At 39.4% G+C, this 22850-nt stretch overlaps 1 protein-coding gene across 49 annotated transcripts in view; it reads left to right on the plus strand.

Moving 5' to 3' along the window:
- RIMS1 (regulating synaptic membrane exocytosis 1) overlaps window positions 1–22850 on the plus strand; it is a 474220-nt gene that overhangs the window by 400437 nt on the left and 50933 nt on the right. For 32 of the 49 annotated variants that reach the window (XM_060283407.1, XM_060283403.1, XM_060283404.1 and 29 more), the window contains one exon: window positions 7386–7621. The exons of 11 other annotated variants lie outside the window; for them this stretch is intronic. In XM_060283407.1, the coding sequence (XP_060139390.1) occupies window positions 7386–7621 (236 nt within the window). The remainder of the gene's footprint in view (window positions 1–7385; window positions 7622–22850) is intronic. 6 more of the 49 variants (XM_060283406.1, XM_060283416.1, XM_030859241.2 and 3 more) reach the window with 1 other exon arrangement.

A 22850-nucleotide genomic window follows, 5' to 3' on the forward strand; every position in this document is an offset into this window, starting at 1 on the left:
ATTCAAAATGATACATTCACCCCAGTGTTCATTGCAGGACTATTTACAGTTGCCAAGACATGGAAGCAACCTGAATGCCCATCCATAGACAGATGAATGAATAAAGAAGATGTGGTATATATACACAATGGAATATTACTCAGCCATAGAAAAGAATGAAATAATGCCACTTGCAGCAACATGGATGGACCCAGAGATGGTCATACTAAGTGAAGTAAGTCAGACATAGGCAAATATCATGTGATATCACTTCTATGTGGAATCTAAAAAAAAAAGATACAAATGAAACATTTGCAAAACAGAAATAGACCCACAGACCTAGAAAACAAACTTATGGTTACCAAAGGGGAAAGGGCAGGGGAGAGATAAATTAGGAGTTTGGGATTAACATATACACACTACTATATATAAAATAGATAAACAACAAGGACCTACTGTGTTGCACAGGGAGCTGTATTCAATGTCTTATAATAACCTATCATGGAAAAGAATCTGAAAAAGAATATATATGTACATATATATGTACAACTGAATCATTTTACTGTATACCTGAAACATGGTAGATTAACTATACTTCAATTTAAAAAACTTAAAAATAACTCAATAAATAAAAATAAAACATCCTTACAACCCACAGTATCCTATAAAGTTGCAAAGATGAAGAGAAAGCTTTGCATCATTCAGAGACAAATCCACTGTATAACTAATTAATCACCTGGATTACGTTTAAGCTGACACTCCAACCAACTTCATTACTGTTGATATCAGAGTCTTTTCTGAACTATAGGTCAATTTATTTATTATGTAATTCTACATTTTCACAATCTTAAATGCTCCTGGAAGAAATGTTAGCCTATCCAATAAGTAAAATCAATATAGAAAATATAGGAATTTCAGATTCACTCGTCTGCTCATGAGAAAACCAACCTAAATCTTAAACAATAAAATAAAATTTTGTGCTCGTATTACATACTACACTGATAAAATCTGGAATAAGACATAATGCTGTCTTTTAAAAATTTGAGTTATAATTCACATACCATAAAATTCACCCTGTTCGATTGTACAGTTCAGTGGTTTTTAGCATATTCACAATTAGTTGTGCAACCTTCACTGCTGTGTAATTCGAGAACATTTTTATCTTCCCCCATAGAAACCTATAACCCTTTGCATCACGCCCCTCCTCCCTCCTCTAGCCCCTGGTGACCACTAATCCACACTTGTCTCTGGATCTGATATTTTATTTAAATGGAATTATACAGTATGTAGCCTTGGGTATCTGGCTTTTTTCATGGAGTATAATGTTTTCAACTTCATCCATGTTTGTAACATGAATCATTCATTTTTATACGTGATAATATTCTATCGTATGGATGAAGCACATTTTGTCTCCATTCATCAGTTGATGGGCACTTGGGTTGTTTCCTCTTTTTAACTGTTATGAATAATGCTGATCTGAACGTGCCTGTGTAAGTGTTTGTATGGATATATGTCTTCAATTCTGTTGAGGACGTACCTAGGAATGGAATTACTGAGTAGTACGGCAACTCTAGTTTAATTTAACTATGTTTATGTTTAACTAAATTGCCAAACTCTTTCCAAAGCAGCTACATAATTTTACACTCCCACCAGCAGTGCATGAAGGGTCCAATTTCTTCAGAGTCTCATCAGCACTTGTAGGCATCTGTTTCTTACTGTAGCTCTCCTGTGCATGTGAAGTGGCCTCTCATCGTGGTTTTCATAAAGGGTTTTTAAGCCAAGTTTATCAAACTAGTTTGATATCTCAAAGGATTCACTTTGATTGTGGATTTAGATTCTTATATTAAAATTCTTTTGAGTTAGCCATTTCTTGAAAATGGATTTTTCTTGAAAGACAAGCATATTCAAAGTATTAGAAGTTCAGTTTCTTTTTTTCTCTGGGAATTCTTTAGTTAACTGTATGAGAATTATGTAAGTACTCATTGGTCTACATAGATCAATCAGAACGGGAGCTCTGTTCAGTTAATATCTGTCTGCCCAAACCACTATCTCTAAGGTGCAGAGAAAGTAAGAGATTTTTTTCACCAATTGAAAAGACTGTTTTTTCTTATAAATTTATTTATTTTATTCATTTTTGGCCGTGTTGGGTCTTCGTTGCTGTGCGCGGGCTTTCTCTAGTTGCGGCGAGCGGGGGCTACTCTTCGTTGTGGTGCGCAGGCTTCTCATGGTGGTGGCTTCTCTTGTTGTGGAACACAGGCTCTAGGCGTGTGGGCTTCAGTAGTTGTGGCATGCAGCCTCAGTAGTTGTGGCGCACGGGCTTAGTTGCTCCGCAGCATGTGGGATTTTCCCAGACCAGGGCTTGAACTCGTGTCCCCTGCATTGTCAGGCAGATTCTTAACCACTGTGCCACCAGGGAAGTCCCGAAAAGACTATTTTTTAAACACAAAGAGAACTAGCAGTTTCAGTTTTATCAACTTTGACATAGACAGAAATTGACACAGAAACCTAACCCTAGAGTTTAAAGGGCTGTTCTTTAGTGTGGACAAGACATTTTCTTAAATGATGTGAACTTTTGTAACATGCCAACGACCAGACATGCAAAAAGCCAAACAAAGAAGATTTTCTGTCATCCGTCACCCAGCTCTCAATTCATCCCTGAGGTCTGCCATCCAACAGATTTCATCCATAGACGGAGTCCCTATTGTTGCTGCTACTGGTGAGGAATGTATTATCCATCACAAACAGAGCAGAAGAAGAGACAGATTTACCAAGACCCAGAACCAGCAGCAAACAAAACAAAACCAGAGTCAAAAAAAGAAAACAGAGACTGAAAGTAATGTTCTGTTGCCTCTTGATATTAAATCCAGGAGCGAGGAAAAGGCATCCTTGGGCTCAGAGCCTTCATGGGGCACCCTGCTCAGAGGTCCAGCAGAAGTCCATCTGGGCATTTTGATGGGACCTCCAACACTCTCAAAGCAAAATTCTCAAAATTAAAACAAAATTGTTAGAAAAACAGATAGGAAATGTCAAAGTTTTAACTCATTAGTGAGAACACTGACAGGGTGACAAGCTGGTTCCTAAGATGATGTACATGTAGACATACATATATAGTCATTGGAAAAAAAAAAGGGAATGCTGAAACATTATTCAGTTCGATTCAAAACTGGATAGTGTTCTCTAGATCAGTAAAACCCTAACCTTGAGGTTATCCTCACTACTAAGTAGTGGTTATTTGCTCCTTATCAGTTATCTTCAAGTTAACATCTAACTTTTACAGAGTTATAAAATTTTGGGACCGTAATTATTATAAGAGTAAATAGTAAGTCAAAAAATGTTCCATTCCCCCAGAGAGTCAAATGCCCCTAGGCCCTTAGAGAGCTTATTAATCCTTAAACATGGCAGTAACATGTAAGGCCATTTTTTTCTTAATCTCATTTCCAAGTTTAGATATTTTTTTTCTAAACCGAAAGGAGAGAGTTACTACTTTGAGCAACTGGGTGATTGGAGTGTCTTTAATGTGATACGAAGTTTAGACAAGGAGCAGTTTTTTCCTTGGGTTGAGGACATTTTTGAGAGCTTTAGCAGTTCACAAGTAGGTACGTAAATCTAGAGTTGAGGGCTGAGACAGGGTGGAGAGAAGCCCTGGGAATCAGCAGCACATAGAAGGATGTAAAGCTTGGGACCAGATGACACATCGAGGGAGCAGGTCTCATGTGGGGAATAGAGGTCAGGGTTGGGAGGGTTGAAGAGCTCCAGGGTTTAGTGGTGAAAAAGAATAAATGTCCAGGGCTTCCCTGGTGGCGCAGTGGTTGAGAGTCCGCCTGCCGATGCAGGGGACACGGGTTCGTGCCCCGGTCCGGGAGGATCCCACATGCCGCGGAGCGGCTGGGCCCGTGAGCCATGTCCGCTGGGCCTGCACGTCCGGAGCCTGTGCTCCGCAATGGGAGAGGCCACAACGGTGAGAGGCCCGCATACCGAAAAAAAAGAATAAATGTCCGGCCAGGAGGCACTAGGTGGGAAAATCTATGAGAATAAAGCATGTCGATCAAAGAATCAAACGCTTTGTCACATGCATGGTGTATTGAGAGGTCAAGAAGGTAAAGACTGAGAAACCACAGGATTTTGCTACATGGAATAATTGGTGACTCTGATGAAAGGAAAAGGCTATTGGGTGAAGCGGCAGGGACAAAGCCCGCTTCCGTTTAGTCCAGAAGAGAATAGAGAGAGAGGACGTACAAACAACTCAGGTTCTTCAGCAAAAGATCAGTAGCTAGGAGAAGGGGTGTCAAAGAAGGAAGGTGGGTTTTTCATTTGTTTGGTCTCTAAAGGTGGGTTATATCACAGTCTATTTGTATAGTGAGAATTCCCTTTTTTTAACTTCATCAGTTCACAGCAATGGGAGGGATGCTACAACCATTAGTGATGCATAAGGTGCGTGCTGATATAAACCGTCCAAATCTTAACGTAACCGATAGAAAATATATCAGAGGGCCGGGAGACAGCAGTCACGACTCTACAGAGACCCTGAATAGCTTTATAAGGCGGAAAGCCTTACAGTGCATCTTGACGGATTCAGGCACATCTAAATGACAGGAATAGTCTTCCAGGCAATTGAAGCAGAACAAATAGAAGGCTAAGAAATAGGAGAGTAGAAGTAGATTTGTGCTAAGACTATGACCTTCACACTGATTTAATTAATCTGGGTGGTTAGACCCCCCTGCAAACCTCTCCCCGCAGTTAGGTAACAGAAGAATGGAAAATGCCCTAACACGTTCCACTTAAAATATGGTGTTCTAGATTCTTCAGGAAGCTATGCACTGTCCTCAGATTACATAAGAATACTTTTGAGCATCTAAACAAAATATTTTATTTTTTGAGGAAAAATTGTATCTTACTTATTCACAAAACTTTTTTTTAACATAACTTCTTAATTCACCCCCTGCAAATGGTAATCATTTGCTGTACAGATTTCTCTAATTTTTTTTCAGAATTTTTATTTGTTGACATTGTAGAACATTTCATGGCTGTAATTAAGTATCCATGAAAAGATTTGTGAATCTTCTAGCTCATCTTGGATACATTTTCATAGTAGAACTATTATAGAAAACATTTCCCTGCTCTTTCAAACTTCTCTATAACCTAAACAACACTGTCTAAAATTTCACAATAGTTTTTTTTGTGTGCAGTGATTTTTAAAATACAGATTAAGAGTTGTGATGTAATTCTGTTTCCACGGGAATATTGTGGAGAAAACAGTACATGTTAGTTTATCCATACTTTACTGTAAAGGTAAAAACAAGATCACCGGAGAGAGGTTTTCAATAACCACTGTGGTGAGTGTGCTAAGGAGATGAAAAACTCGCAGGTGTTTGATTGAAGATGGATATTATGATGGTGAAATTGACCAAATCCTGTCATTTCTGTATATCCTTCAGCAGAATTGTGCTAGTAAAATAGTAGAAAAAGCAGATACTAAGAGTAGACTTAAGGAGGGTGGCAGAGTTAGGAAATACATTCAAATGAATAGGTGAGAACACGAAAGCAATTGACCGTAATATTTATCCAGAAAGAAAGTCCACTAAAGTTGGGAATATAAACCCCACAGGAATCAGTGTTGAATTGGTCGTGTGTAAAACTGTCATCATTACCGTTTGGAAAAGGAGACTGCATAAAACGCATAGCAAGATTACTAGGCTTGCCAATGGCTTTAAAAACTTTTGAGTTAATGAAAAGATGACTAGAATAAATTGAAAGACTATGAATACCTTATTATTGTCAGGTGAATGTTGACGTGGACCAATTCAAGAAACGCAGCTAGGGATTAAACATTCCAAATTCTTCCTGTCAAATCAGGTCCCAGTTTCCATTCACTGTCCCTGAAGGGATCCTGAGGTCCAAAATGTCCTGTCTTTTCCATGGATTCTGAGCCGCTGCACCAATTTTCCTTTCTGCTGAAGCACTCATTGTGTAGATGGCCACAAACATGTTACGTGATGCTAAGGCTTTCTGTTTTACTGTTTCTAATCATATTAGGGTTTATTCTGATTTGCATATGAAATGTCATCACTTAAAGAAGCTATATTCAGTAATACATTTCATTTTTCCAAAGAAGAAATATAGAAAATCAAGATGGTGGTAAAGGTCATGTGAGCCAGTTTTTGTAAATATTTTGAGGACACATAAAATTAAGAGGGTCATTTCAGAGATATCAAACAGGTCTTTATTGGACCAAGAAAGGGATAGTCTAAATGGATACTATAACTGCATATGCAGAGCAATTAAAAAGACTGGAAGAATCCTACCATCCCTGGCCACCTCCCCAGTTGCCTGCCCTACCTGTAACTCTGACTCACAGACACTCATGTACTTTGGCAAATAGAAAGGATATTTTCCCTCAACCTTCTACGGTACCTGAAACTCTCAACAGTAATTTATTCATTTGGGAGAGAAGTACCGTGATCTATTCAGATAACCTGATGCAATCTCAGAACATAGACAAGTAAGTTTGGCAGAAGAGAACAACAAAAAAAGGAACATCTGGACCCAGAGCCTGTGAGTTGGGAGAGTTGAAAGTTGAAAATGAGAGGAAACTTACGTGCAGGCGATGGGGCAGGAGGTGGTGAGGAAGGAGGAAGGAGAAGCAGGGCTTGTCTCCTGAACAGCATTTCCGAGACTCACTCAGCCTCGGATAGCAAAAGAGACGCCTCTTAGCTGGAATCCCAAAGAGAAACCAGAACAAACACTGGTTTCATTTTTTAAACCTTGTCGTGTGGCAAATTAAGAGTATCTGTTTTGAACAATATTTTTTCCTCAGAAATGTATATGGACTTTTCTCACTGATTGAACTATTTTAGCTTTTCTCTGAAAGTAACAGAGGAATTATTTACAACATTGGTCAGTAACACCTCCCCATCTGTAGCCTCGGTTGCCTTTCTTTTTACTATCTTCAAAGAGTTTATAGATGATGCCTTGAAATGCTCTTGTTTCAAGGCACATCTGGTAAATAAATACTGGGGGGGCTTCCCTGGTGGCACAGTGGCTGAGAGTCCGCCTGCCGATGCAGGGAACACGGGTTCGCGCCCCGGTCCGGGAAGATCCCACATGCCGCGGAGCGGCTGGGCCCGTGAGCCATGGCCGCTGAGCCTGCGCATCCGTAGCCTGTGCTCCGCAACGGGAGAGGCCACAGCAGTGAGAGGCCCGCGTACCGCACAAAGAAATAAATAGATAAATAAATACTGGGGGCGGTGATGTGACCTTAGAATATTCATAGCTGTAGGACTACTACTCAGCCGGGTTTTCCCTCTAAAATTTTGCCCGGATTATTTCAAAATAAGTTAGATTTAAAGTTCTGATTATGCTGACCTGTAATTTATGGATGCATATATGTTTTTACTTTGTAAATATAGTTCATTTACCCCTAAAATGCAAGGCAGACGGATGGGGACTTCAGGAAGAGCCATCACCAAGAGCACGAGCGTGAGTGGAGAGATGTACACACTGGAGCATAATGATGGCAGTCAGTCGGACACGGCTGTGGGCACTGTTGGAACAGGTGGGAAGAAAAGGAGGTCCAGCCTGAGTGCCAAAGTGGTTGCCATCGTGACTCGAAGGAGCAGAAGCACGTCCCAGCTAAGCCAAACAGGTGAGTGAAGTGAATTCAACTTACACATCTCAAGTTCTCGCTGGAGAGACAAATGTCAACCTTCATGCTATGGCTCGGGATGGGATCGTATCGTGTACGGATTCTCCTTTCCAAAGAACGTTTGTTTCTCTGTTTCTGGAAACCTGTTCCATGTGTGGGTTTTTTTGTGCTTTTTTCTGTACAGCTGTCTAACAAGGTATCATTTGTCAATCCCTGAAGTGGTCAGGTATTTCGTGAAAAAAAATAAATAAATAAAGCCATGTTTACAAATATGCAAGGAAATGCAAAGAAATCTTAAAGAACCAAATTGGTTGAAATACAAGAAAAGCAACAGGATTCTCCTTTTCAAAATATTCCATAATACAGTGACTTCTAATTTAGGCTATCTCCATATTGTTTTAGAAAAGAAGGTCAGTTGTGCAACTTGAAATACAGTCTTCAGGGGGCTGTGTGAATGTAATAATTGAACTGTGACTGTTCTATTTTCAATGCAAGTAAAAACCCAGCAGTTATTTTTACTTTACAAAAATGGGTCAGTGGATTCATGCAAAGAATAATGTCAATACAAATTTGAGTTTCAGACATTTTCTACTGCTTGTAAATCTTAAAAGCTTTATATCCTCAGGGTATATAGAAAAAAGCAAACAGAAGGGAGGATGATTATTTGTGTATTATCAAATACAAAAAACTGCCTAAAATTATATAACATTTGATCATACATGTTAGATAATTCATTACTAGGCTTAGCACTACGGAAAACTGAAGGTAAGTAAAATATTGAACTGATTTAAATTGTCAGCACCTGTTTCTCTTGCCATAATCTTAGTTCCGTTTATTGTTCCTTAAGAGCGAAAGTCTTGGCACAAAATTTACTTAGACTAAAAGACTTCCATGAAATCCTTTTGATAGTTAACTTGGCATCCTGGAAAGTACTTTTTTTTTTTGAATTTTACAATTTTATTTTTTTATACAGCAGCTTCTTATTAGTTATCCATTTTATCCATATTAGTGTATACACGTCAATCCCAATCTCCCAGTTCATCCCACCACCCCCACCCGCCACTTTCCCGCTTGGTGTCCGTACATTTGTTCTCTGCATCTGTGTCTCTATTTCTGCCCTGCAAACCGGTTCATCTTTTATATGCGTTAATATACGATATTTGTTTTTCTCTTTCTGACTTACTTCACTCTGTATGACAGTCTCTAGATCCATCCACGTCTCTACAAATGACCCAATTTCATTCCTTTTTATGGCCGAGTAATATTCCATTGTATACGTGTACCACATCTTCTTTATCCGTTCATCTGTCGATGGGCATTTAGGTTGCTTCCATGACCTGGCTATTGTAAAGAGTGCTGCAATGAACATTGGGGTGCATGTGTCTTTTTGAATTATGGTTTTCTCAGGGTATATGCCCAGTAGTGGGATTGCTGGGTCATATGGTAATTCTATTTTTAGTTTTTTAAGGAACCTCTGTACTGTTCTCCGTAGTGGCTATATCAATTTACATTCCCACCAACAGTGCAAGAGGGTTCCCTTTTCTCCACACCCTCTCCAGCATTTGTTGTTTGTAGATTTTCTGATGATGCCCATTCTAACTGGTGTGAGGTGATACCTCATGGTAGTTTTGGTTTGCATTTCTCTAATAATTAGTGATGTTGAGCAGCTTTTCATGTGCTTCTTGGCCATCGGTGTGTCTTCTTTGGAGAAATGTCTATTTAGGTCTTCTGCCCATTTTTTGATTGCATTGTTTGTTTCTTTAATATTGAGCTGCATGATCTGTTTATATATTTTGGAGATTAATCCTTTGTCCGTTGATTCATTTGCAAATATTTTCTCCCATTCTGAGGGTTGTCTTTTCATCTTGTCTGTAGTTTCCTTTGCTTTGCAAAAGCTTTTAAGTTGCATTAGGTCCCGTTTATTTTTGTTTTTATTTCCATTACTCTAGGAGGTGGATCAAAAAAGATCTTGCTGTGATTTATGTCAAAGAGTGTTCTTCCTATGTTTTCCTCTTCCTATGTTTTCTTCTTCCTATGTTTTATAGTGTCCAGTCTTACATTTAGGTCTTCAATCTATTTTGAGTTTATTTTTGTGTATGGTGTTAGGGAGTGTTCTAATGTCATTCTTTTACATGTAGCTGTCCAGTTTTCCCAGCACCACTTATTGAAGAGACTGGAAAGTATGTATTTTAAATTATGCCTTCTACTGGACAAAGTGACAAATAAATTAGAGATAGGGAATTTTGAGCCGTTCAAAAATTGAACTAGTGCACACAGCTGTTTAGCAAAACAGAGGTTTGTCTCTCTGAAAATCACAGGATTAGAATGGCCCTCGATTAGCGAGCATTTCTGGTGGTAATTCCTCTCCGCCATCCCATGGGGATGAGCTGTTCATTGTGAAGGGGAATCATTTGTCTTCCTTGGGCTCAGGTTTCTTCCTTAGGAGTAGGAGTTGTTTTTCATTTCTTTTACTTGTTTTGTTTTTGACGGTGGTGCTTCTTGGTTTGTAATGTTCGTGCAATACATGATGCTTTCCAGTGTGGGGTGTGGATGGACTTTCACCACCAGATTTCAGATTACTTTATCCCTTGGATGATATGGAAATTCTCTTTGATGTCCTTTTAGGGAGCCAGGGTTTCCTGCAGGTTCGGGGATGGCTTATCTTCTTCCCCAGCCTCCACAGTCTGTCTCTTCTTATTTTCCCTGATAGTGCGTTCCCTCTCTATCTTTCCCTGGTTGAGTAGAATTACATTTTCTTAGAGTAAAGCACAGCAATAATTAAACGTAAGAACTATACCTGAGGCACAGCTTTGTAGGTAATAGATTCAAATGATTGTCATTGAAACACTCAGCCCCTTTGCTTTGTTAGTTTAAATTTTATTCCAGTTACAGGGATTGCTGAACTTCGAATAATACCTACCTTCCCAAAAGTTGCATTGTTAGTAACGTGCATGGAATGACCCCACTTTCAAAGATTAGTTTGCAATGTACAGGAGCGAAAAGGATTACGAAGCCGAGGTAACAAAATAGTTCTAGCCCAACGTGACTGAAGGAATAAACTCTGACTTTCTCTCTGGGGCTCGGCTTACCTGTTTACTGGGTGGATTGGACTGAAGGTCATCCTCTGAACTTCCCAGGTATAAGAGTTTACGCTTCTCTTTCTACATCATAATTGTACCTTTTATTTGATAACCTGTTTTCTCATTCTTCTTGATCTTCCCAAAGCAAGTGACCAGTGGTGACAAACCTCAGTTATCACTGCTCTTTATTTCACTGGATGCACTGGTTTTTCTCCCTATTCCTTCTTCTACAAGTGATTTTTTCCCCCTTTATCAATGATTATATGTCCTCTCTCCTGTGAAGAGACACGAAAGTTCAGAATTCTCATTCTAAGAAATCTTGTTTTTTTATTACTTCAGCTTTTGCATGTGATCATCAAATCTGTATTCCAATTCGTCCTCACCCAAGAAATATTCCTTAATTTTAATTTCCTATAAGAGAGCCTCTTGGATGGCCTACCTTAAACAAGCGTAGCCCTGTCACAAATCTGAATTTCCAGCCCTTCCTTTCAGTATTACCACAGTTTTTATAGTTACAAACCTTAGAAGAGTTTTCTACTTTAAAAATTTTTCACTCAACTCTCTCTTCCCCAGGTCCATCATCCCAGAGAAAACTATGTGATATTTGTCCAATTTTAAGGAACACTAATATAATTGATTTAAATGTCTTTAGTGTGAAGTGAATCCATTAATCGCAGACTGGTGAGCCTTTTCAGGGGGCCTTCTAAATGCATGGATAATTAAGACAGATTTTTAAAAATTTAGTTTATTGGAGTATAGTTGATTTACAATGTTGTGTTAATTTCTGCTGTACAGCAAAATGATTGTTTTTATATATGTATGTATATTATCTATTCTTTTTCATATTCTTTTCCATTTGGTTTATCACAGGATATTGAATATAGTTCCCTGTGCTATACAGTAGGACCTTGTTTTTTATCCATCTTATATATAATAGTTTGCATCTTCTAGCCCCAAACTTCCAATCCATCCCTCCCCCACCCTCCCCTTGGCAATCACGCGTCTGTTCTCTGTGTCTGACTCTGTTCCTTTTCTTTGTAGATAAGTTCGTTTGTGTCATATTTTAGATTCCACATGTAAGTGATATATCGTATGGCGTTTTTCTTGCTCTGACTTACTTCACTTAGCGTGATCATCTCTAAGTCCCACCATGTTGCTGCAAATGGCATTATTTCATTCTCTTTTATGGCTGGGTAATATTCCATTGTGTGTATGTGCCACACCTGCTTTATCCATTTAACTGAGACAGATTTTCTAATGGTGTCAATTAATCAAAGATTGGGAAGAGGCAAAAAGCATTGCTTATCTATTAAAACAAGCTGGGTGTTCTATGGAATAGCATGTATTGTGTTTAATGTAAATTTTACTTGTGCTTAATGTAAAAAAAGACTTTAACTAAAGGCTTCTCCAGCGGTGAGTCTCCAATCCACCCCATGGCGCCCTGGATTACGGGCTCTGTCTCCTCTGCCACACAGATGATAGATAATCAGGAAAACAAGAAGTATTTAGAAATAATGCTTAACCAGCTCTGTTTAGAATGGGAGATTTCAAGCACATCGTTTTTCTGTTTTTGTTTTCACGTAGCCACAAGTTTGCTCACGGAGTATATTTGATTCTTTGTTCAAAATAATAAGTAAAATTTATTTCCAAAACTTGAAAAGCATAGTAAACTGTATATACAGATATATTTATATAGTAAATTACATATGTGACATATAAATGTATAAAATTTACCTTTTCTGTGTAATTTGTTGTGTGCTTCAATATATTTACTGTGCTTTTCAATTATATATCATTATTTATGTGGAATATTCCAAGTATAAATAACATTCATATTTTAAAGTTACCTTTACCACAGTATTTATTCATAATGAAAGTAGGAATAAATTTCTTAATATATTTTTTAACTAGGAGAGTGACAGAAACAGGAAAGTTTCCAAAAATGCTACTGCTGGTAAATGGCTTCAAGCAGTCAAGCACGTAACTCAAAACCTGTTCAGTACACAGCTACTGAATTAGATTGAAAAGGGCATGAGGTATGGAAGGAAAGGGACATTTTAGGAAAAAGCTCCTGATCCAGGAGCTTCTTGGGACTGAATGAAGCTCTGAGTAAACGCAGGGCCAGGCTTTAGGATGTGAGGGAAGTTTTAGCCTTTGTAGGTTTAGATGCCCGGCCTGTATAGTGTGAGGTTTGCCTCACTATGAATGAAGGCTTTACTGAGAACAATCACCCCTACATACACCCTTGTAATTACCTACAAGTAAAGATAATTATGATAATAAGTATCATAAGAATGACAAGTATTCATTTAGTCTAAGTGACTAAAACCAATAGATTTGCATTTCTAGAGCCGTTTCCATGTACCCCTAAGTTATACGTGTACACGTTTGTGTGTATAACTTCCCTCCATGATTGATCACAAAAAAATCGTGATTAGAACTTTTAGCTTTTTTGAGGAAAACACCTATAAATGTAAAAGCATCATTAGCACTATAGACTAGAAATTACTTCATTTACTTTATCTCATATTGTTGAAGAACTCTATCTCCAGGATTATACCAGGGACAGTGGGTGTTTCAAAATTAGAAGTATCATCCCCGACGGAAGGAAATCATTCACACTTGAAATAAACAAGAATCCAAGAACTAAATAAGAAAATGTAAAGCCAAATGCCAAACATAATAAAACCCGGTGTACCAAAGGAAGTGGGAAGACAAATGGGTCAAAGGTCTAAATTTCCCAGGATAAGAACACATGCAGAATTGAGAGCTAACCGTAGCCTAACCATTTAATAGAATCATTATTTATTGTATCATTAACAGCTGATGATACTTTGTTAAGTAGATTCATATCATTTTTTCCTACATACTGGCAGGATTTGGGTAGTTATGCACTGATTAAATTATGGAAAATGTTGCAGGACTCTGTTATACTGTCAAATAATTAAGAGTCAATTATCATGTACTAAGAACATACTAAAAAATCACTTCTAAAAAAAAGCATACTAAAAAAATCTTTCTTTAAGAATAGATACTTTGTGCCTTTCCAACATTTCCCTCCATCCACATCTCTTTTTCCCCTGTCCAAATCACTTGAAAATGATGCAGAGTCCCTCTGAGTAGAGGAATCTGAGTCTATATATAAAAATACCTTCCAGCCATGTTACCTTTCTGGTATATTCTTCCTCTTGCCCTGTGTTACACCAGGGTGTGTGGAGCAGGACCCAGGTCCCTACAGGCTCCACCGGCTCCAGAGGCCCGGCTAAGCCTTCTTCTGCCCTCCTGATACGGCACATATAGCAGCATCTGTTCTAGGGTTTAGGTATTTACAAAAGACTGAAGATTTACTGGTGCCTTCCCGCTGCCCTGTTTTCCTGCAGGAATCCCTGAATCAGGGAAACATAAAATAATTTTGTGGAAATTATTAAGAGGCTAATAATTGTGTGGAAAGGAGAAAAACACAAGTAGGTATTTCCATAAATTTTCAACCCAGCCTATGAGCACAGTTTGGCTCAAGCAAAGGTGTGTGAAAGGACTGTCATGGCAAGTACATTTAGGATAAAAGGTTGGGGCCAGGTCTTAAAAGCCCTGTAAGGGACTCTGCTCAGTGTTTGATGGAGAACTTTTAGTGGAGAGGATAGAAAAAAGGAAGCTGTGTTCCCCGAAGCTCAAGTGGAAGCAAGATGAGCAAAATCGGTGAGGAAGCAGAAAGGTCAGGGTGAGGCTAATGGATGAAATGAAAAACCGTGACGTGGGTGGAGAAGGAACCATGGAGGTGGACGTGAAGGAGCTTATTCGGGAAAGGGGGCGGGGCCTGCGTGAAGAGAGGACAACGTGAGAAGCCCAGGAATTCAGGAATAACTGGTGAGGGAATGGGAGGGCGGAGTGCGGGATCCAGGGAAAGAGGGAGTGAGCAAAGAGGCGCAGAAACAGATCCTAGAGGGGAAAGGATTTCCCAGAGTGGCTGCTTAATCCACAGAAAGACGGAAGAGGCCAGGGAGTGGAATAAAATCGCCGGATTTGGGGCCAGAAGGGTTGCCCCTGACATCAGTCTGCCTGGAGCAGTGAGGAAGGATGGGTGTGCCTCAGTGTGCAACGACCCACCAGGGGTGGAGCCAGTTCCTCTCTCCATTCGGTCCTCATTCCACCTTGGACCATCCTCTCAGAGACTTGGGATGGGACTCTTGTCCTGAGTGGGAGCCCAAGAGGATGGGGCTGGAGGGTCTACAATGGGATAGAGCAAGGGCTCCCCCGCCACCTTATTCAGATGGATGGGGCTGGGAAGATGCCTAGACGGGCAGCTGTTATGAACGTGTCTTCAGAAAGCATTCAAAGGAAAGAGCTCAATGTGAACAGTCTGTCTTTCATTCATTCTACCAGCATTTCTTAAGTATTTTTCATGTACCAGACTCTGTAATTGAGGGGGTATTAGGAGTAAATAAGGGGTGGGGCTGTGTGTGCGCACTTGTGTGTCTCAGAACAAAGGGGATCTGAGTGTTCTTCCGGGAGGAAAAAGCACCTCTAGGTGAAGCGATGGAAAGATACAAGATACAATACAAAGAAGTTTAAGGAGCGGAGCAAAATCCCAAAGAGCAAAGGAGTTAACTCAAGGACGCAAGGTTATTCTTGGAGAGAGGGAAAGACGGCTCTTTCCCTGAGTTGATAGAAAAGAGGAAATGTTGAGATCCAGAGGCACATTGCAGTGGTGTCCTGGAGCCGAGGGAGCGCGTGTCAGGGCGATGCAGATGGGGAGAGAGGATGCAGGATGAGGAAGAGTGTCGTAAGACATCCACTGGTGTGGGTGAAAGTACAGCCGAGCCACGCCCATGTGCCACCTGAGTTTGGAGGATGCAAAATCTCTGAAAGTAGCTTTAGGAACACCTACCGGGGTCAGTGTCACCCCTGCAGGTGTCTGGTTCATCTTGGCCGTTCTTATGTCTTTCACGTCATTCCCCAAGTTTCTGCATCTCCAAGTCCTCCCAGGAGTTCTGAGATCATCGTGGAGTCTTTGAGATCATGGATTCTGAGATGAGATTTGGTTAGATCTAGACTCTTGGGCTCATGTTGGAAGTTCACCTGTCTGGAGCTGCCGTCTACTCCTTACTTTGATTCTTTCCATTGTGAAATTTAGTCTCCTTGTAGGAAATGAAAGCCCTGCCTGTTCTCTTATCTATTGTTATTCCCCCTTCCCAGGGCTTCCCTGGGGGTGCAGTGGTTGGGAGTTCACCTGCCGATGCAGGGGAGGCGGGTTCGTGCCCCGGTCCGGGAAGATCCCACATGCCGCAGAGCGGCTGGGCCCGTGAGCCATGGCCGCTGAGCCTGCGCATCCGGAGCCTGTGCTCCGTGACGGGAGAGGCCACAACAGTGAGAGGCCCGCGTACCGCACAAAAAAAAAAAAAAAGGGAGGATTTCTGTTATTCCCCCTTCCCAAGGCAGCCAGCAGATCTTTTTCTTACTCTTACTCAGAATATGGGTCTTAAAGACATTGTTTTTTTGCTTTGGCAATTTATCTCAAGGAAATGAATTATTTCATTTTAATCATGGGGATGAAACATTTCAGAAGGACCATAGAGTGTTGCAAACTATATAGATAGAGTTCATGATCCTACAAGATGATATAGGCAAAAACATAAGCATTCTAAGGAGTTATAGCTAGACTTATGTATATTTGATTTCAAAATAGCTTAATAAGAGTTAATGAATTTCCAAGGCATATCTCTAACTTTTCAAGATGAAATCACAAATAGAAACTAACAAAAATGCCCTTGTTCCACTGTCAAGAAAAGAATAATATACGTAAAACTCTGACTGTAACCCACTTCTACCTAAAGGGATAGTGCTTGAATAAGCTAATGTTCCCATGAGTTCAAGACATTATTTTTAAATTTACATTGTCCTTAGGCAATAATCATTTCAAGAAAATGTCCAAGATTTTAAATCCTCTTCTGCTGATCTTTTTTCAGTCTTCTCCTCAAAGTCTCACAGTTAAGACAAGTCAGAAAATAAACCAAGTGAGCGCCAGCTTGGACCTCGTACTTTCTTTACCTTGAGAAAATGATTGTCTTAATTTGCCTTAGGACTTGTTTTTAATCTTTCCAACCAATCCAATTTACCAAAATGTTCTATATATTTTAAATCTAGTGTTTCTTTGTGCAGACTCTCTGCCTGTTCCTTTGCACAAGTAATTATACAGCTGGTGGGAAGGGGGGTTACAGTGATCTTTTTGAACATTCTAAGAAAAGTTTTCTTGGCTCCGTTGATTTTAACAATGGAAGCAAAAAATTTTTACAAAGGATGGGCGCCCCCCAAACGTTGCAGAAACTAAAAGCTCCTGTGGATGAAAATCTTCTGAAACTGAAATTCCTTGTCTGTGCCTCATTTATTTGATTCATTTAATAGCACAAGGAAAACATTCTGAGGAACATCATGTTTCATGTTCTTTGTTTCCTGAACGCACAATTGTGGTACCAGAAGTGATTCTCGAGTCTGCAAAACCATCAAATGAATGTAAGCACGGGTTCTTTTATTTACCATTGCTGTCTGGCTTAGGAATTCACTACTGTTAATAGAGATTTAATGCAGCTAAAGTAACTCATCTGCTCAAGAGATGCCCTAATAAGGATTAGTATTTTCAAACATACGCCAGCTGCTCTATTTTTGTTCTTTTCCTTGCTGTGAACTATAAATTTTGAAAGTGGCTACTATGTGGATAGACTTTTAGTTTGGTTTGGCGGAAAAAAAAATGTATTTGAGTGGAATTAATTTTTATAATTAATTTGGATTTTAGGATTTGGAGGAAGAAAGGAAACACGTCTATTAGGTGACTTCAAAGCACAGTGCTGAGTATTCAGATAATTATATATGGTGATAATTCTTGTTAACTGTACTACGGTAATGTTTAAGCATGAGATCGATTTCAGAACGGGTGTTATAAAACATGTCAGGTAGCTTAAATGTAACAAGAAATGTGTCTGATTATTCTTCCAGCAGATGACCAATTTCAGTGCATCCTCATTTGATGCAGACTGGTTTTCAGTAAAGACTTTTTGGTTGATTTCTTTTACTAGTGATTTTGCCAGAGTTTTAAACACAGAAGAGTAAAAAGAAGATCCATCAGACTCCTGCAATACCACTGCTTATTGCAAATTCACTGGGAAAATATTGGTATATTATTAGCTAATCTTTTTATGCATTGTTCCTATTAATATTGATAAAACCATCAACAATCAAAACTATTATTTATTAATCACCATCTGCCTGCTGGTGTTTTAATTATTTTGCATGTATTAATTTCTCTAGCTCTCAAAACGCAGCCCTGAGACACTATTATGAATATTATTGTCACTTTACAGGTTCCATGACTCGTCCGAGAACACACAACCCTTAGAAGTCAAGTAGAACTTATGTTTGTAACCACTTCACTGTAATCTCATTCAGCTGCGTGGACACACAGAGAGCTACCTTTCTTAGGTAGCTTTTTAAAAACAATCAGAGGTTCATAATATTTCATTTTGCTCTACGATCATGCCTTTGTTTTACTTTTAAAAAGCATGTGTATAGGACGACCCCTTAGGACATCATTGCAGAAGGCTTGTCCGGAGTGGATTTGGAAAAAGGTGGATGAGTATAAAAGGAATCACAGTGTTTTGCATCCAGGGGTCATGGGGAGGGGATTTCAGAGATAAGAGTGTGTGGTGTTGCCCTTTCCTGAGAGAGCAATTGCCGGGAAAGGACGTTAATTTGTCACTTCTGGCCAGGTTGCCGTGGGGACAGTGGTTGGAAAGGTTTTTTAGGCAATTAGGTATCATCAGCCTATACATGGCAACTGGGGTCAGTGAACTTGCTTAGGAAGGAGGTGCAGAATATAAGGAAAGAAGATCTGCAAAACAAACAGTGCAGGGTTTTTTTAGCCTCAGCTTCCCAACTATGAAATGGAATAATAAACCGTACCGACCTCAGAAGATTGTGAGGATTAAATGAACACATATGGCAATAGTTTAGCAAAGGACCTGGCCTATAAGAAGGGCTCAGTAATAATCATTAGTGATTTCAATTCATTAATTAATCTGAGAAACCAAATAAAAAAGCAGTAGGTAAAGAAGAGTTGTAGTGGCATCACTCGTAGGGCGGTGAGTTCTGATTGGCGCTTCCTAAGCTCCTCCTGGCAGGTCCCCCTCTGAGGACCCGGTGAGGTCGTCAGCCCCGCCTCAGGGAACTGCACAGGGTCACACACAGCACACTGTGCACACCCTGAGGTATCCCAGCCGCGCGGGCCTGACCCGCAAGGCCTGCTCCAAGATCTCTTCTCTCTGCCTTGTTACCTAGCCTTTTCTCTAGGAGGCCTGGGGTCAGCAAACTGTGGCCCAAAGCCTGTTGTTTTTTTAATGGCCCTTGAGCTAAGCATGATTTTTATGTTGTTTCAAGTGATTGGAAAAAATCATAATATTTTGGGACCCGTGCAAATGATATGAAATTCAATGTTGGTGTCCATAAATGCAGTTTTATTGAAAAACTTCCAGGCTCATTCGTGTATGTGTGGTCCGTGGCTGCTTTGTTGCTACAAAGGCAGAAACCGTATGGCCCGCACGGCCCAAAACATTAACCCGCTGGTCCTTTAAAGAGAAAGTTTCATGACTCTTATGCAGGCCCAAGAATTTGGTGCCTGCAGTACAGAATGCGGCTGGTTCTATTAGAGAACCAAGTTCATTCCTGTAGCTCACTAAACACTTGCCCTGCATCTCAGAGGCAGTGGTTAATTTACACTACTACCAGGAATTTTGATTTTTTTCCTTACAGAGTTTTTTCCTGTAGAGTTTACATTTGTACCATGGACCCATCAATAACATCTCTCATGAGACAAAATGAGTCTCCCAAATGAAGGCGTATCCCCCCCCCAAGGATAAGAATCTTCAGCTCTTCGGCCTTGCCCTAAAAAGTGATCCCTGACTTAGCTGCTGACACAAAGTAGTAAAAGCACTTTCCCTCAAAAGCACTTCATTTTCCCAGTTGGGAGCTCAGGGACTTTTTTATTTCACTGGTGATTACATGCCCAAAGCACAAAGCCTGGCCTGGGCACACAAAGATTGTCTGAAGTGAATGAAACTTTGGAAAGAGTTTTCTGTGTTCTGTCTCTTTCCTCCCAAGCTGCTGAGTCCCCCTCACACTCCAGTCTGAATTATGCCCACCCGGTTTCCCCAAACTGTTCTTGCCAAGGTCACGGAAAGGCCACAGGCCTGAATTTGATTTGGAGGAAATTTAACTTACAGTATCGGTCACAGGTATTCTGCAGGCATAAACCACGGAGATGTGTATAATAGAAAAATATTGGTAAAGATGTTTATTTTTTATTTGACACGAGCAAATGATTCTCTCCCATGTGTCACTTCATTTCTGGCAATGCTCCAGCCAGACTTCCCTTCCTTGAGATCATAAAATACACCTTAAAGCCTCCTTATTTGCCCCGTTACAGGTGCTAGAAAGTTCTTTTATTTTTCGAATTAATTTTTCTTGGAGTATAGTTGATTTACAGTGTTGTGTTAGTTTCCGCTGTACAGCAAAGTGAATCAGTTACACATGTACATACATCCACTCTTTTTTAGATTCTTTTCCCATGTAAGTTATTACAGAGTATTGAGTAGAGTTCCCTGTGCTATACAGTAGGTCCTTGTTGGTTATCTATTTTATATATAGTAGTGTGTGTGTCAATCCCAGTCTCCTAATTTATCCCTCCCCTCTTTCCGCCCCTGGTATCCATAAGTTTGTTTTCTACGTCTGTAACTCTATTTCTGTCTTGTAAATAAGTTCATTTGTACCATTTTTTTAGCCTGTCAAAATCCTTCTCTGCCTTCAAGCCCTACCCACATCCCAACTTCCTATCAGGGCTAAAAGTTATCTCTGAACTCCTGTAAGACTTCTTTGGTTCTCCTGTGGTGCTGTTTAAATACCTTCTGCCCCGTAAGTGTCTGTGGAAGTCTCATCGCAAGATGAACTTCAGCGCTATCCCAGGGCAGTAATCATGCAGCAGGTATGTTTTGCTCCCACACAGCCTGATGCCTTTAAGGCAGGAGGATCTTAGTAGACGTTTATTGGATGGACGTGATGTTTGCTCAGTTACAACATCATGCTCAGATGGTGACTAATTGATCCTTTAGCGTTGCAGCCTGCTATTCTCAGTGGGTAAATTTCAAAGGCAATTTTTCTTCTACATTGGGTTTTGTTATTTTTAGGAAATCCATACATCTCTTTTTTAATAAGTAGAAGTGATTTTTCTATTATTTTCCCACCTCCATTTCCCTTTCTTTCTCTTCTTGGCTTATACATCACTTCGGAAGCACCTAGACGTAGATCCGGATACATTTTACTGGGTAATTCCACCTTTTTGCTTTTAAGTTTTAATCCTTCTATAAACAACAACAGATAATTATCATTTGAAGGTTTTGAGACAGTAAATGAATTGTTGTGATGGTAACTTCTTTACCTTTACAGTAAAAGTCAAATAAAGTACCATTTTATTAGAAAATTACCGAGAGACAAAAATTTGCATAGATGATTTATAATGACGCTACAGTTTTCAACACCCTCTCGTGTATAGCACTTCATTTAATAAAGGTCTGACCATTAACCTTGTGAAAATACTTAGGTAAGAAATACAAAGATGTCCATTTTTTTAGAAATCTGTCTTTTAATGGGGATGGAAACAGAGGATCTTTCTGCATATAATGGACCTACCATAACTACGTTGCAAGTCAGCTAGTGAATTCTTACGTGGAAAATAAAACTTCTAATATTGAGCCAGTACATTGTGATACTTATTATAAAATCATTTACATTGTAAGGATTCTTTTCCTTTAACTAAAGAATGTGTACACGCGATGATTAGTCATGGTTGTAGTGAGGCTTAACAGACTTTATACTCTAGGACCGCATGAGAAATGACAGTCAGTATTCCAGATTCAGACTCATTACCCTGGGATGTTTTTGTAAATGGAAATAGCACATTTCTTTAGCTCTTAATTGGAAACTCTAAAACCTCTGATGATTTATCAAATAGTAAGTAAATAATCATATTATACTTAGGAAATTTCAAATGAAAAAGGTTATAAATTCTACGTAATAACTAAGTAAACTTGTATTTATACATAAACGTAGCTGCATTGAAACACTTTGCTATTATCTAATGAAGTAGAGGTATATTAATTGGGAAATGCAAGCAAATTGAGGAAGATGGTAATGTAATATTTTTATCGCTCTGAATTTGAATGTGTAAGAAAGAATTCTTGATCTGCCTCTCTGCATTCTGGAAACTGAAAATCGATGCGAAGCCGCTAACAAGGGAGTGTTCTTGAGATGAAAACCTATTGATTAGAAGCCACAGGAAAATACATCCAAGAGTATTTGATTGACTTTAGGTGAGTCAACCTGCTGTTAAAACTGCCAATCTTATTTACAACTTCTACCTCAAGAAATACACCTAAACAATTATTCAGTTGTTTTTTGAAGGAAAATAAAGAAAACAAAAGATAGGGGGGGAGGGAAAGAAGGAAGGAGAGAGGGAGGGAGGGAGGGAAGGAAGGAAGGAAGGGAGGAAAGAAGGGAGGAGGAGAGAGAGAAAAAGAAAAGTCATTTTAAGAAAGATTACATAAAATTTCATGGAGATTCTTAGGTCTTCAGCAAATCACTGACCAATTGACATGTATATTGGAGACTTACAGCAAGATCAGAGTAGGAAAATTTTACCTCCAAAGTAAAAATTTACTTTGAATTTTTCAGCTTTCTATAATGCTTAATAATAATTCTGTCTACTCATGGATTGTTCTTTATTGTTTCTTTCAAAGTAAACACTCAAAAGCATTATGTTTTTGTGGGGAAAACCCATCTACTCGCATAGATATAATTTTGAAAATTTAGTCCCAATTTTGTATGCAGAAACATGAAAGAATAAAGGCTGAATTCAAATATATTTTAATGTTGCATTAAATGCATTGACCAGGATGATACAGCATTTTCCCCAGAGATGCTTGAGTTTAGTCTAAGTGCAACTGCAAGTATTGATTTTCTTTTCAAGGTGTATGTGGCCTGAATCCTGGGTCCCTTGGTGAGAGTGCCTGCGTCCGAGTGAAAATAAGTCGGTGATCACCGGGGTCTGATGA

Source organism: Globicephala melas, chromosome 14 (assembly GCF_963455315.2).
Source record: "Globicephala melas chromosome 14, mGloMel1.2, whole genome shotgun sequence".
Classification (NCBI taxonomy): Eukaryota; Metazoa; Chordata; class Mammalia; order Artiodactyla; family Delphinidae; genus Globicephala; species Globicephala melas.